The 13,907-nt window shown below is 38.0% G+C and overlaps 2 protein-coding genes across 4 annotated transcripts; both read left to right on the forward strand.

Moving 5' to 3' along the window:
* The first annotated feature begins 10 nt into the window (after positions 1-10).
* tbpl2 (TATA box binding protein like 2) lies at positions 11-2,650 on the forward strand. Of its 3 annotated transcripts, XM_077238974.1 has the most exons (8): positions 19-38; positions 179-294; positions 620-984; positions 1,271-1,358; positions 1,706-1,797; positions 1,943-2,113; positions 2,232-2,326; positions 2,430-2,650. In XM_077238974.1, exons 2-8 carry the CDS (start codon positions 250-252, stop codon positions 2,504-2,506), a joined length of 933 nt encoding a protein of 310 aa, XP_077095089.1. In that variant the 5' UTR covers positions 19-38; positions 179-249; the 3' UTR covers positions 2,507-2,650. The 3 variants fall into 3 exon arrangements, with proteins under 3 accessions (XP_077095087.1, XP_077095088.1, XP_077095089.1); XM_077238972.1 differs by having other exon boundaries at positions 11-294; XM_077238973.1 differs by having other exon boundaries at positions 11-294; positions 1,946-2,113.
* Positions 2,651-3,201: 551 nt separating this feature from the next.
* On the forward strand, positions 3,202-13,888 carry atg14 (autophagy related 14). The gene is made up of 10 exons (XM_077238971.1): positions 3,202-3,658; positions 4,273-4,335; positions 4,417-4,459; positions 4,578-4,659; positions 6,402-6,639; positions 10,162-10,394; positions 11,639-11,756; positions 11,925-12,015; positions 12,092-12,177; positions 13,004-13,888. Exons 1-10 carry the CDS (start codon positions 3,366-3,368, stop codon positions 13,299-13,301), a joined length of 1,545 nt encoding a protein of 514 aa, XP_077095086.1. The 5' UTR covers positions 3,202-3,365; the 3' UTR covers positions 13,302-13,888.
* Positions 13,889-13,907: the final 19 nt, after the last annotated feature.

The following is a 13,907-nucleotide window of genomic DNA, read 5'->3' on the forward strand; positions in this document are numbered from 1 at the left end:
GTTTTTATTTTCTGTTAGCGCAAAAAGCCCAAAAAATTGTAAGCTTGTTGTTTTATTACACAAATATTTTATTTGAGCTTACTAGAAAGAACTAACTCCTCAGTTTTGATGGCATGATTTGTCACGCCTCTGTGAGTACCTCCACACTTGATGCCAATTAAATCACATGTATCCACAGCTACAGAAACACTGGGGCTGGGAAACTTTACTTTATGGAAATCCGTTTTCTTCCAATGGACCATAAGGAACATGGATGAGGAGGCAGCCCTCGAAAATTACTTTGACCATACTCTTGTAAGTTGTAAAATGAAATGCTGAAATGCTTGTGTTAAGTTAGGTGAGTAGCCTATAATTTGTTAGCTGAAAACATAATCAATATTAGCGTAATGCACATTTTCCTATTACAAAAATAAATGAAGCAATTATAAATAAGAAAATGTATAATGAAACATATGAAAGAAATACAGTAATAAATACATGTGATATGTTACAGAAATGAATGAACAGACAAATTATATATTGCTAAGCTACAACAATGAAATGTCTGTTAAACTTAATGCTTGAATAGACGCTATTAATGTATTTCTTCTTCTTTTTGTTCTTCTTTTTTTTCTTTAAGGGTTCATCTGATTACATCTTTGAGGGGGATCTGGGCCTACAGAGTCCTGCTCCTCAGCTCCAGGATTCCTCTTTCGTGTCCTCTTTAACCTCTCAGGAGAAAGATCTCACTGAGGACTTGGACTTGAGCTTCTTACCTGATGAATTGAGCACTCAAGATGAGCCGCCACAGGCTGAGAATGACAGCAGAAATGAGGACAGTGGCGTTTACACCGACTGTCCACCGAGAGAGTCGACAGAGGCAGATACTGACACCAGTAATTTTGCCAAAAACACCTCACAGTTCAGTCTCCCTATGACTCCCATGACTCCTATGACCCCCATGACCCCAGTGACAGAGAGTTCAGGCATCATCCCACAATTACAGTAAGACATTATATAGGGAAAATATGAAGAGTGTGTGTCCGAGATTCTTTTTACCATCTTACTTATGGCATCATATAGGCCTAGAGCTTTTTCAAGTGTTGCAGAAAAGGCTGTAAAATAATGACTCCATAATTTCACCAAAACAAATGTCTGTTAGTTACCTTTGCACATGTAAAGAGTGATTACTTTTTAACCACCCACCACTGGATGCTAGATTGTTAGTGAGAAATGCATCTGTTGACCAATACGAGTCTATATTTCCAAACCAGTTTTTGATTATACACAGGAATATTGTGTCAACAGTGAATCTTGCTTGTCCTCTGGATCTCAAATCCATTGCACTTCAAGCTCGAAATGCTGAATACAACCCAAAGGTACTTTCCTACTGAAGTTTATATGTACAACGCTGTATAGAACTGTATTAATCAAAGACAAACATTATGTAGCTTTCAGTTCCTGTAAATTCTGTCATTGTTTACTCTGTTGACATAAAGATTGGTAAAAAATAAATAATATATATATATATATATATATATATATATATATATATATATATATATATATACACACATATATATATATATATATATATTTTTTTTTTTACCATATATATATATATATATATATACACATAATCTTCATGTTTGGGTGAACAATTTCTTTATGATAAACTGTTCCAGGTATTTTCACTATCATAACTCCAAATTTTGCTTATGTATAGCGTTTTGCTGCCGTTATAATGAGGATCCGTGAACCAAGAACTACCGCTCTCATTTTCAGCTCTGGAAAAATGGTCTGCACTGGAGCCAAGAGGTATACATGATATATATATATTCAAAACTCCTAACAATGATGCATTAGGGTAGTACGGCTGTAAAACAGACAAACTTAGCTCAGAAATGGTCTTAGATGTGTCCTTTACCCTATATTTTCCTTTTCCTTTGTTTATCTTTCCAAGCAGTGAGGAGCAATCTCGCCTTGCTGCACGGAAATATGCTCGGGTGGTACAGAAACTCGGTTTCCCTGCCAAATTTCTTGACTTCAAAATCCAAAACATGGTTGGAAGTTGTGATGTCTGCTTTCCTATACGCTTAGAAGGCCTAGTCCTCACTCACCAGCAGTTCAGCAGGTCTGGACTGGCGTCTGTCTATCATAAATTAGTTTGATGGTTACTGGCCCACAATATTATATGACTTGACAACATTGTAACATCTGTCTTTAACCAGTCCACCATTTTACCCCTACAGCTATGAGCCGGAGTTGTTTCCTGGTTTGATATATCGCATGGTGAAGCCACGTATTGTGCTGCTGATTTTTGTATCTGGAAAAGTTGTGCTCACAGGTAATTCCCTAGCATAATCTAACTTAGTGCATTCTTAAAAACATATTCGGCAGCCATGCATTGAAATAGTTTAATAAATCTATTTATGTTATTATGATTTTAGGTGCGAAAGAGCGGGCAGAGATCTATGAAGCTTTCGAAAATATTTACCCCATCCTGAAAGGGTTCAGGAAGCAGTAGAAGCACTGCACGTAATGTGAATATTTGTCTATAATGATGTGCTTTGTATTTGTTTGTTGTACTTCAAAGGTTTGAATGCAATAATTGAATCTCACTTTTGTTATTGCACTTTGTTTATTGTCTTTGTTTACTTTGTAATGTCTGCATTAGTGAGGGTTGCTGAGATAACAGAGCATCCTAAAAGTGTACTTTAAAGAGTAAATGTTTTGTTAAAATATTCAGCTTTGCCCTATGTGGACTCTCGAATGGAGACATAAAGTATCCTCTTCAGTTATGACTATGTTTTTTCCCTCTTGTATGTGTTGAACTGCTTCTTGCTTATGCAGGTAAATAAACTTGAACACTTCTCTTTTGGATACTATTCATGTGTGTGATTTAGTATTTTGAAATAGTTTCTAATGCAAACCAAGGCTGCTTTTATTTGATCAAAAATACATTAAAAACAGTAACATTGTGAAATATTATTACAATTTTAAATAACTCTTTTTTCCATTTTAATCTATTTAAACTTATCTAACAAAATGTATTCCTGGACAAAGCTGAATTTTCAGCATCATTACTCCAGTGTTCAGTGTCACATGAGCCTTGACAAATCAATCTAATATGCTGCTTTGGTGCTCAAAAAACATTTTAGATTCAAGTATGGTTATGGTAAATGTTTCCCCCACCACCACACAGCACACACGTGACAGCACATACACAAACATACGTCACATGTTACGTAGGGCAGACAGCCATCATCACACACAGCTGTTTATAGAGACCAGAGTTTTATTTTAATATTTTCAACCACAAATCATGTCAATCTCACAGTGAACGTTACTAATAGGCTTTTATTCTTCATAGTGCCTGTATCATCATGGCTTGTACCTTATCAGGCGAACCCCGGTCTTCGGGGCCTGGTGAAGAGCATCCAGAGTCTGGATCAGAAGCCCGGGCGCCCGCACGACCCCATCCGCCTCAGCAGCAGCTTCAGCCGGCGTGCGCTGGCGCTGCTGCCGCGGTCATGGTGGAGGCGCTGGATGATGCAGAGGGGCTGTTTGTTGCCGTGGAGAGATGTCCGCTCTGCAACACCGCCAGACGCAGACTGACCTGTGCCCGGTGCATTCAGAACGGGGATTTCGTGTATTTTGACGGGAGAAATCCGGAGAGGTGTGTTTTAATTATTTTCCCCCCTCTTAATTATTTACGATGAATGCTAATGCAGTTTAGCATGCTAGCATTTTTTGGTATTATCCCTTTCGCATCTTTTTATTTTATTTAAGCTCACGTCCCCCTTGATTTTAAGTGTTTTCGGGGTTAATGTGAGTTCTGTGAAGACACCTATAATAGTATTTAGCTAATTCATGGCCCTAGCATGCTAACATGCTAAGCGCTAATAATGTAAACAAACTGTCAGACAAACAAAGATGTACACGTTTCAGCTGTCTCTTTCATTTCTTGTCAGATGTCAGTGGCGTGGCTATTTAAATATGTTCTAAATCCATAATTAAAAGTGTTGTCATGGCTTATTTAAGTTTTGTAAAGGAACTTTGTGGCAATATTTGACGTCAAATGTGTTGACCAAGGTTTAGCTGAGGCATGTTACCAAATGTGACATTATCCTTATTAACTTAAGCGTTTGTTTGTTTGTGTGTGTGTGTGTGTGTGTGTGTGTGTGTGTGTGTGTGTGTGTGTGTGTATAAAATTAACTTCCTTGTTGTGGAATATTCTGTCTATTCACACTATTTCTCACTGTATTATTATTTTTGTATTACTGCTAACAGGTATTCAGAAAAGCTTGAAAGACTCCAAAAGCTGAAACATGAAAAGGAGAATCTTCAACAGAGGTATGATATCAGTATCATGTGGTGCACAATCCAACATTGTGCACTGATAATACTCAAGTCTGAGTTTTCCTTTTGTTTCAGTGTCATCAAAGCCATGGACAAGAAAGTCGAGGCAGACCAGCTTGTAAGTATTTTTGTTCATGTTTTAAGTGCTCAAATTTAAAGTTAAAGGGTGATAAAAGATATAAACCTGTTTTTAAGCTTTTTCTCAGCATCATGTCTGTGTGTTTTGTTTAACACAGAAGTGGAAAATCATGTCATGCAGGATGAAGATCCAACAACTCAAAGAGGCCATCTGCACTAGCAATGAAGAAGTCAAGAGTGGTGTGTATCACAATAAAAATGATCCCATGACTAAAGTGTGTAAACATGCATACATCACATTGAGCTGTGGTACTCCTACAGTTGTGGTCAGAATTTTTGGCACCCCTGATAAATATGATCAAATATGGCTGTAAAATAAATCAGCATTGTTTATCCTTTTGATTTTTTAATCATAAAATTTGCAAAGAATCAAACTTTAAATTTCATTAAAGTAAAAGAAATTAAAATGGGGGGAAATCACATTATGAAATAAAGATTTTTCTCCAAAACACGTTGGCCATGATAATTATTTGCCCCCTTTTATTCAATACTTTTTTCAACCTCCTTTTGCCAAGATAACAGCTCTGAGTTTTCTCCTATAATGCCTGACGAGTTTGGAGAACACCTGACAAGAGATCAGAGACCATTCCTCCATACAGAATCTCTCCAGATCCTTCATATTCCCAGATCCATGTTGGCGGTCCTTTTCTTCAGTTCACCCGACTCGTTTTCTAAAGGTTTCAGTTCAGGGGACTGAGACGGTCATTGCAAAAGCTTCATTTGGACACATTTTTGTGTTGATTTTGATATTTGTTTTGGATCATTGTCCTGATGGAAGATCCAACCACGGCCCATTATAAGATTTCTAGCAGAGGCTGTCAGGTTGATTTTTTTTATTTGTTGGTATTTGCTAGAATCTATGAGAGCATGTATCTGAACAAGATGTCCAGGACCTCCAGCGAAAAAATAAGCCCAGAACATTAAAGATCTAGCAGTATATTTAACCGTGGGCATGGGGTACTTTTTATCCCTGTTTACACCAAAATCATCTGCTGGGTTTGCTGAGAAAAGTTCTTTTTTTGTTTCATACAACCATAAAACCAGGTCCCTTTTGAAGTTTCAGTCGTGTCTGACAACTAAATATGCTGGAGTTTGTTTTTGGAGGAGCGAGGAGGATTATTCTTGAAACACTCCCAAATATATAGATATATATTTTTAGGCTTTCTGACCCCAATACTCAAGTAATCTCTGCAATTCTCCATCTGTGATCCTTGGAGAGTCTTTGGCCACTCAAACTTTCCTCCTTACCATACGTTAGGATGATATAGAGTAGACACACGTCCTCTTCCAGGCAGATTCGTAACATCTTTAGTTGATTGGAACTTCTTAATTATTGCCCTGATGGTGGAAATGGGAATTTTCAATTCTTTAGCAAATTTCTTACAGCAACTTTCTATTTTGTAATGCTCAACAATCTTTTGATCAGAACTATATTCTTTGGTTTTACTCATTGTGATGGATGATTAAGGGAATTTGGCCTTTATGTTTCCTCATATTTAAACTCCTGTGAAACAAGAAGTCATAGCTAGACAGTTTCATGTTCCTAGTCACGCTGGTGTGCTAAAAAAAGGTAAATATTTATGGTAATATACTTCAGAGATATTTTACTCGTAAAAAATTCTAGGGGTTCCAGTAATTGTGTCAAACGTGTTTTGGAGAAAAACATTTATTTGATAATGTGATTTACCCCCAATTTTAATTCTTTTACTTCAACTTCACATTTTTTGAATGAGAGATCAAAAGGATAAACAGTGCAGATTTATTTTTACAGCCATCTTTGATCATATTTACCAGGGGCGCCAATAATTCTGACCACAACTGTGTGTAAGTTCTCGTCCTTTGAGTAGAAAAAGGCTGAATAATAATAATAAAATAGCAGTCTGTTGTATGATGTCATTAAGGTTTCTTTTTCTTGACTTTAGGCAGGGAGCTGTTGTTGCGTTCCCAGGAGGAAGGGCAGCGGCTGCAGCGCAGGGCCACCCGACATCAGGAGAAGAGGGACAAAATTAAGCGACACAACCAACGTCTGGGCGAGCTCCTGGAGAAGAGATCTAGAGAGCTGCAGGGGAGGCTGGGTGCCCTGGCTGAGGTGCGGAGAGAGCACATCCTGGAGCTCACCACTCACATCTTCAACGTCCAGGAGGAGAAGCAGGGCAGCAGGTCAGAGCAGAGCAGATGAGCAGAAATATACTCCAATCAACATCAAATTATATGCATAAGCATACAATACATGTGGATGAATATTTTAGCTGAGCTTGTTGCAATGCATTCTGGAATGGTCAATACTACTGTAGATTTTGCCCAAAACATGTAAACTAGTAGGAGTATGTTAGTGATATGCTCCATAGTCATATCGTCCTATCGTCAGCCAGTGAGATCGCCGATACACAATGTTATCACGTGCGGGTCAAGTCAGGTCACCTTCATTTATATAGCGCTTTTAACAATATGGACTGTTTCAAAGCAGCTTTACAGTGATAATAGGAAATTAAAGTAACAGAGATTGTTTTGGCTTTACAGCAGCTCTAGAATAAAGGTATTGTCCAGCTAAAGTTAGTTTTGATTGATTCACTTCCGTCACAACGATCATTAGTTATTAATGATCGTTGTGACGGCCACTCATTTGCATAAAACAGTGTGGTGGCTCTGAGAATTTTTTATCGCTTCCGCGTAGCCACGTGAATCGGAATTATCCCGACAACGTTTTATCAGTCCAGAAGTAAAGGGAAGGAGGCCTTCACAAGGGAGAGACTAGTGACACTTCAGGACTGCGTTGTCATCGTGTCCTGCGTTGTCGTCGTGTCCAGGCGCAGTTCCTTCATCAGATCCGGATACGGCCTGGATCCGGTGGACTGCGGTAAACCTCGGGATAAACAGAGAGTCAAATATTAGCGTAGACGCCAACCTTCTTATGATGTACAAAGTACATCAGGATTTATGGGAAGTGTTCCCGGTTCCGGCTGATCTAAACTATGCAGCCTAACATTGAATTATAGAAGTCTATAATGTGTTATGTGTATGCTAAGCCAAAGAGATGTGTTTTTAGTCTAGATTTGAACTGACAGACTGTGTCTGCTTCCCGGACAATGTTAGGAAGATTGTTCCAAAGTTTTGGTGCTAAATAGGAAAAGGATCTACCGCCAGCAGTCGATTTTGATATTCTAGGTATTATCAACTGGCCAGAATATTGAGATCGCAAAAAAGACGTGACGGACTATAATGCGTTAAGAGCTCGCTCAAGTACTGGGGAGCTGAACCATTTAGTGCTTTGTAAGTAATCAGAAATATTTTAAAATTTATACGATGTTTAATAGGGAGCCAATGCAGTGCTGACAGAACCGGGCTAATATGGTCATACTTCCTGGTTCTGGTAAGAACTCTAGCGGCTGCGTTTTGACCAGCTGTAGTGTGTTTATTAAGCGTGCAGGGCAACCACCCATAAGAGCATTACAATAATCTAGCCTTGATGTCATGAACGCATGGACTAATTGTTCTGCATTTGTCATTGAGAGCATATGAAGCAATTTAGATATATTTTTTAGATGGAAAAATGTGGTTTTACAGATACTCTTCATTTGACTTTCAAATGAAAGATTGCTAAATCTAAATCAAAGTGCACACCCAGGTTCCTAACCAAAGACGAGGACTTGACAGAGCAGCCATCAAGTGTTAGACAGTATTCTAGGTTATTACGTGTGGTAGTTTTTTGTCCAATAATTAGAATCTCTGTTTTTTCAGAGTTAAGTAGTAGGAAATTACTAGTCATCCAATTTTTTATATCAGCTATGCATTCCGTTAATTTGGTGAATTGGTAAGTTTCGTCAGGGCGTGAAGAAATATAGCTGAGTATCATCAGCATAACAGTGAAAACTAATGTCATGCTTGCTAATAATATCTCCTAATGGTAGCATGTACAGAGTGAACAGCAACGGTCCTAGTACTGAGCCTTGTTGTACGCCATACTGAACTTTTGATCGATAAGACATGTCTTAATTTACTGCTACAAACGAATAACGGTCAAATTAGTATGATTTAAACCATGCTAATGCAATTCCACTAATGCCAACATAATTTTCAAGTCTATTTAAAAGAATGTTGTGGTCAGTAGTATCAAATGCAGCACTAAGATTGAGTAACACTAATAGCGAGATACAACCACAATCGGATAATAAGAGCAAATCATTTGTGACTCTAATGAGAGCTGTCTCAGGATTATGGTACGGTCTAAATCCTGACTGAAAATTCTCACTGATACCATTTCTTTCTAAAACGGAACATAGTTGTGAAGATACTGCCTTTTCTAGTATCTTTGACAGAAAAGTTAGATTTGAGATCGGCCTGTAATTGACTTATTCTGTAGGATCAAGTTGCGTTTTTTTAACAAGTGGTTTAATCATAGCCAGCTTAAAAGTTTTCGGTACGTATCCGGTGACAAAGGTGAATTAATGATATTAAGAAGAGGATCTATGATCTCTGGAAGCATCTCTTTCAATAGTTTAGTCGGTATAGGGTCTAACATACATGTTGTCGGTTTAGATGATTCAACGAGTTTAGAAAATTCTTCCTCTCCTATAGCAATGAATTAATAGAATTTTTCGTCAGTGAGACTACAATGCACTGTGTCTGTTGCGATACTGTAGTAGACGGTTGCGTAGTTATAATTTCTTCCCTTATATTATCAATCTTATAAGTGAAGAAGGTCATAAAGTCATTACTGTTTTGCTGTTTGCAAACGTCTGGGCTTGAAACTTTATTTTTCGTCAGTTCAGCAACTGTTTCGAATAAATCCCTAGGGTTTTGTTTATTTTCTTCTAATAGGGTTTGAAAAATAAGCAGATCTAGCAGTTTTTAAGGCCTCTCTGTATGCAATAGAGCTCTCCTTCCATGAAATGCAAAATACCTCTAATTTTGTTTTCTTCCAGTTTCGCTCCATTTTTCTGGCTGCTCTCTTTAGGGCCTGAGGGTGTGGGGGTTGAAGGAGGAGTTTAGGGGTGCAATAGTTTACGTATTCGATCATTCATTTACTTATTTACTTACTCATTTATTTATTTACTTTTTTCGTTTTATTATCATAGGAAATGAGAATTTTGTGAGCAAAGATGGAGTTGATTATGAAGAAAAATCTTACGTTGCATAGAAATACTTCACCCAAAAAGCTGAATCTACCTCAGTGCTGCTAATCACGATAGCCTTTATCTTAATTTATTGGCTTAAGATTTATTGCAAATAATACACTACTGTTTAAAAATTGGTGTCAGTAAGTTATTTTTTTTAAGGAATTAGTACTTTTTATAAATTAATACTTTTATTCAGCAAGAACGCATTCAAATAGAAAACAGTTCTTTTAAATTGTAATATTTCACAATCTAAATATTTTGATCAAATGCAGTCTGGGTGAGCACAAGGTACTTCTTTCAAAAACATAAAAAAATCTTCCTGACCCTTAACTTTTAAACAATATTGTATATTTTTTTCCACCAGATATACCCACCATAACCTCAAATAATCATACTGAATTCTCGCTTATGAATGTGTCCTGGAGGTGGACACATTATTTCACTCGGTTGCTCCAGGGTCACTGTAATTGGCTTACTATCACTTGGCATTGATACATGATCATGAACTAAACTTTTTAGGCCAGTTTTTGAATGCGTCATGATTACAAGTGTTTGTATCCTTCAGGGACCCAGCGGATCCAGCCTCGGCTGAGTATGACCTTGCTCTGACCTCCAGCACCGTCAGTGAACTCGCAGAGGCGAGGCGAACCACCTATCACTCAGGCCGCTGGATCTGGGACGATCAGAACGGAGAGACCAGCATCAGTATCACTGGGCCACACGTCACACTTCCCAGTAATGGAGACTGCTCAGCCTATTACAGCTGGGTGGAGGAGAAGAGCGGAAACCAGGGGCCAGGTACAGAATTCCCAGATCATCACTGTCACATCTCTGTTTCTCAAACAATTTTAAAGACATTTTTCAGTCAACTCTAACCCACTTCCTAACCCAATACTGCATTAAACAGTTTTTATCCAAAGCAAACTTAGTTTTTCTAAGTTCTTAGAAAAAAAAGTTTTTCAACTTGTTACTTGGTTGGTGGTGTTAAAACGCCATCCAACCAAATGTTATTTCTCAGTGCAGTGTTAGTTAACCCAATTGATCTCAACCTGTTTTTGAGTTCTTTGTATTTTTATTCTTTCATTTGAAATGCTTTCAGTTCCTCTTTATAGGAAAGAAAATAATATGTATAACAAATACAGTATAATGCCACAATCCACCAGCCATATTCTTACCATGCTCTCACCATACTTTAGACATGTTGAGTTTCATTGATAATTATTTCATTTTACAAAGACTGGAAACGACTTTAGGTTTAAGAAGAGTACAGTATGGATTTGATTTATAAAACTGTAAACGGCTAAACATTTAATTAATCTCATAAGTCAACACTTTCTTTGACATGCTTATTTGTGACATTATAGAAGTCATTTTATGAAAGGAAAAATGTCTGATGTATTAAGCATGTTGTTTTGAAATCATTATTTTGCTAACACTTTACAGTAAGGTCTCATTTGTTTTTAAATGAAGTTCTATGTAACAAAGTTCGGGAGGAGCACGTTCAGGTAATCATCCAATCAGCTCAAGAGGAAGCCGGTATAAATAAAGCTTTTCCTCACCTCCTGTCTCACGACAAGTGTCTCCCTCCACCACCCATCCCTCCACCACCCCATCACCTCACACTCGGCTGGGTCTACCCCAGTATAGGGGGAATACTCTGGGTTCAGGCAAAATTCCGAGCTCGGAGCCGTCCCCCGGACAGCAAGCCAAATACACATAAATGCAACTTTAGATTTCATGTATGTGTGAACTCGTGAAACATTAACATGAACTAACAATGAGCAACATATTTTTTTTTTACAGCATTTATTAATCTTTGTCAATGGTACTTCATTAAAATGTTAATATTCATGGTATTTCACAGTACATTAATGTTAACAAACAACTTTTGATCTTAAAAACATATTAGTAAACATTGAGATTAACATGAGCTAAGATTGATAAATGCTTTAAAAGTATTATGTTAGCTCATGTTAACTGATAATAACTAATGTTAACCAATGAAACCTTATTGTAAAGTGTTGTCTTTATTTTTTGTGTAGAGTTGGACCACATCAACCCGGCACACACCATCAGTGCCGCCCTCTGTTATGCCACACAGCTCGTCAATATCCTGTCTCATATTCTGGATGTCAACCTTCCGAAAAAGTTGTGCAACAGGTTACAGCCGCATGTTTATTGTCAAACCTTCAGTTAAAAACCTCAAAGCATCTGTATTTTTATACAAGAATGTGACAGAAAAATCTTCAGTATTTAAGTTTAATTTTTAGGGTTGTTCAGCTCAGAGACGTCTGATGAGTCCTGTATTCTGTTTTGTTTACTCTGCAGTGAGTTCTGCGGAGATAATCTGACTCGCTACCGATTCACCCGTGCCGTAAACAAGCTCAACACCAACATCCTGCACCTCTGCTTCTCACAGGTAAAAACTGAAAACACGGAGTCTGATCTGAGAAGTCATATTCTGCACATACCTCATGTTTATACTTTCTTCTTAGCATGTTGACAGCGAGCTGGTTCATCCTCACCACACTTTGAGGAATATCATGTTTCTAGTGTCTCCCGCAAACAAGAACCTTGGCAGGTGAGAAATTACATTGACCTATGTACTTTCAGATTGTTCATGTATGTTATAGCCGACTATTCATGATCAAATTCTAATAGATAAAATCAGGTTCCACCATAAGTATTTGACACTGATTTTAAACACGCATAAAAAACGTATGCACTCAATTGAGGTGGATACATTTTTTATCCGCCAAGACATGCACATAAACTATGACGTAAACACGTTTACTGAATAAATCCCTCAATGCGCCACAAGAAACTCACGTGACTTTGCTTCAAACAGAGGATGTGATATCCAGATTGGATAACTGCACTTACCGGCTGACCAATCACATCACACAGCATCTCAAATGTTGAGTTGATCATTCTGAAACACCTGAGCCAAAGTCTGTCATCAAAATGATTTGGTATAATGATCTCCCAGTAGTGTCTCACATGATTTGCATTCACAAACACCAGGCATCCAAACACAAGATAACAAGACAGCGTATGTTGCATTTCGTTTGTGCCCTCTAAGGTGCAACTAATTTATGATGGAGGAAAAAAGAGCTACAGTTTATTCCCCGATTGCAGAAACTTCTATTTTTATTACAGACATTTTTCACCAGTTTCCCAAGAAGTGACGATTTTTTTCTTTTGAACACATTGGATGGAAACTCTACTTTTTGTAAATTTTGGTGCAATAAGTTAAATTCGCAACTTTGGGTGGAAAAATAGCTACTGGAGGAATGGCTGCTGAAAATTCAGCTTTGCCATCACAGGAATAAAAAATGAGTAGTATGAATATTAGTAGTATGAATATTAGTGTATGTCAGCTTTTCACACTCTTGTTCACTGCATAGAACGGGGCCGTTTGAGGTGAGCGCTGACTTAGAAGACTCTATGGAGTTTGTGGAACCAGAGGAAGCTGGACCTGTGGAGGAGAGCGGAGACGAGATAGTGACGGATGAAGAAACAGACTTGGGCACAGACTGGGAGACGGTTCCAAGCCCTCGCTTCTGTGACATCCCCTCCCAGCCTATGGATCTTTCCCAGAGCGGCATGCAAGCGTCCCAGCCAGTTGGCAATGCAGGGGGCATGATCTCCTCTGCGGCCGCCTCCGTCACGTCCTGGTTCCGCGCCTACACTGGGCAGCGCTGAGATCTGGTGGATGTGGGGGTGGTTAGAACTATGCAAACATCCTATTACTGTCACCCACATTACTTGTCAACTTGCCTGTTGGGGGAAAATAAAGGGAAGTTTTCATCTGACTGCTCATACTGAATAAAGTAGAAACCAGAGTGAAGCATGTGTTCCTCAGAAACAACATTTTTGTGTGGTTTTCTTGCAGGATGGAAGAGTGTAGTGAACTACTTTTACATTTTTGATCTTTTGTAGCTCACATTATATTGTAGACACCAGTCAACTTTATTCAGTGTATATTGCCAAATATTTTTGTGAATCAGTGAAGAAATTGTATGTTCAAACCGTCATTGCTTTTAGAGTTTGAATGATGATCGCAAGTCCTCACCAGCTCGTCAAAGAACCTTACTGTATAAATGTTGCTGGACTTGTCTGAGAATGGCAAATATTATTGGTTATTTTTTTTTAGTAGATTATACATTTACAAGAGGAATTGTTAATAAAGAATAGATTCAAAGTTTGCAAATTAAATTAATGTGCCTTTTCAATAGTTCATTTACAAAATGTAAAATGTACTATAAATTAAAATGTTCTATCAAATGAAATCTGTCCAAAATTAATACA

This window comes from Siphateles boraxobius, unplaced genomic scaffold (genome assembly GCF_051911475.1).
Source record: "Siphateles boraxobius isolate OS27281-9 unplaced genomic scaffold, OSU_SipBor_1 22, whole genome shotgun sequence".
Lineage (NCBI taxonomy): Eukaryota > Metazoa > Chordata > Actinopteri > Cypriniformes > Leuciscidae > Siphateles > Siphateles boraxobius.

Coding starts and splice junctions, on each gene's coding strand:
- tbpl2 (XM_077238972.1), top strand. CDS start 151: ATGCCAATTAAATCACATGTATCCACAGCTACAGAAACACTGGGGCTG. Junction 295..619: donor ATTACTTTGACCATACTCTT/GTAAGTTGTAAA, acceptor TTTTTCTTTAAG/GGTTCATCTGATTACATCTT. Junction 1,798..1,942: donor GTCTGCACTGGAGCCAAGAG/GTATACATGATA, acceptor TATCTTTCCAAG/CAGTGAGGAGCAATCTCGCC.
- atg14 (XM_077238971.1), top strand. CDS start 3,366: ATGGCTTGTACCTTATCAGGCGAACCCCGGTCTTCGGGGCCTGGTGAA. Junction 6,640..10,161: donor GAGGAGAAGCAGGGCAGCAG/GTCAGAGCAGAG, acceptor TGTATCCTTCAG/GGACCCAGCGGATCCAGCCT. Junction 11,757..11,924: donor CCGAAAAAGTTGTGCAACAG/GTTACAGCCGCA, acceptor TTTACTCTGCAG/TGAGTTCTGCGGAGATAATC.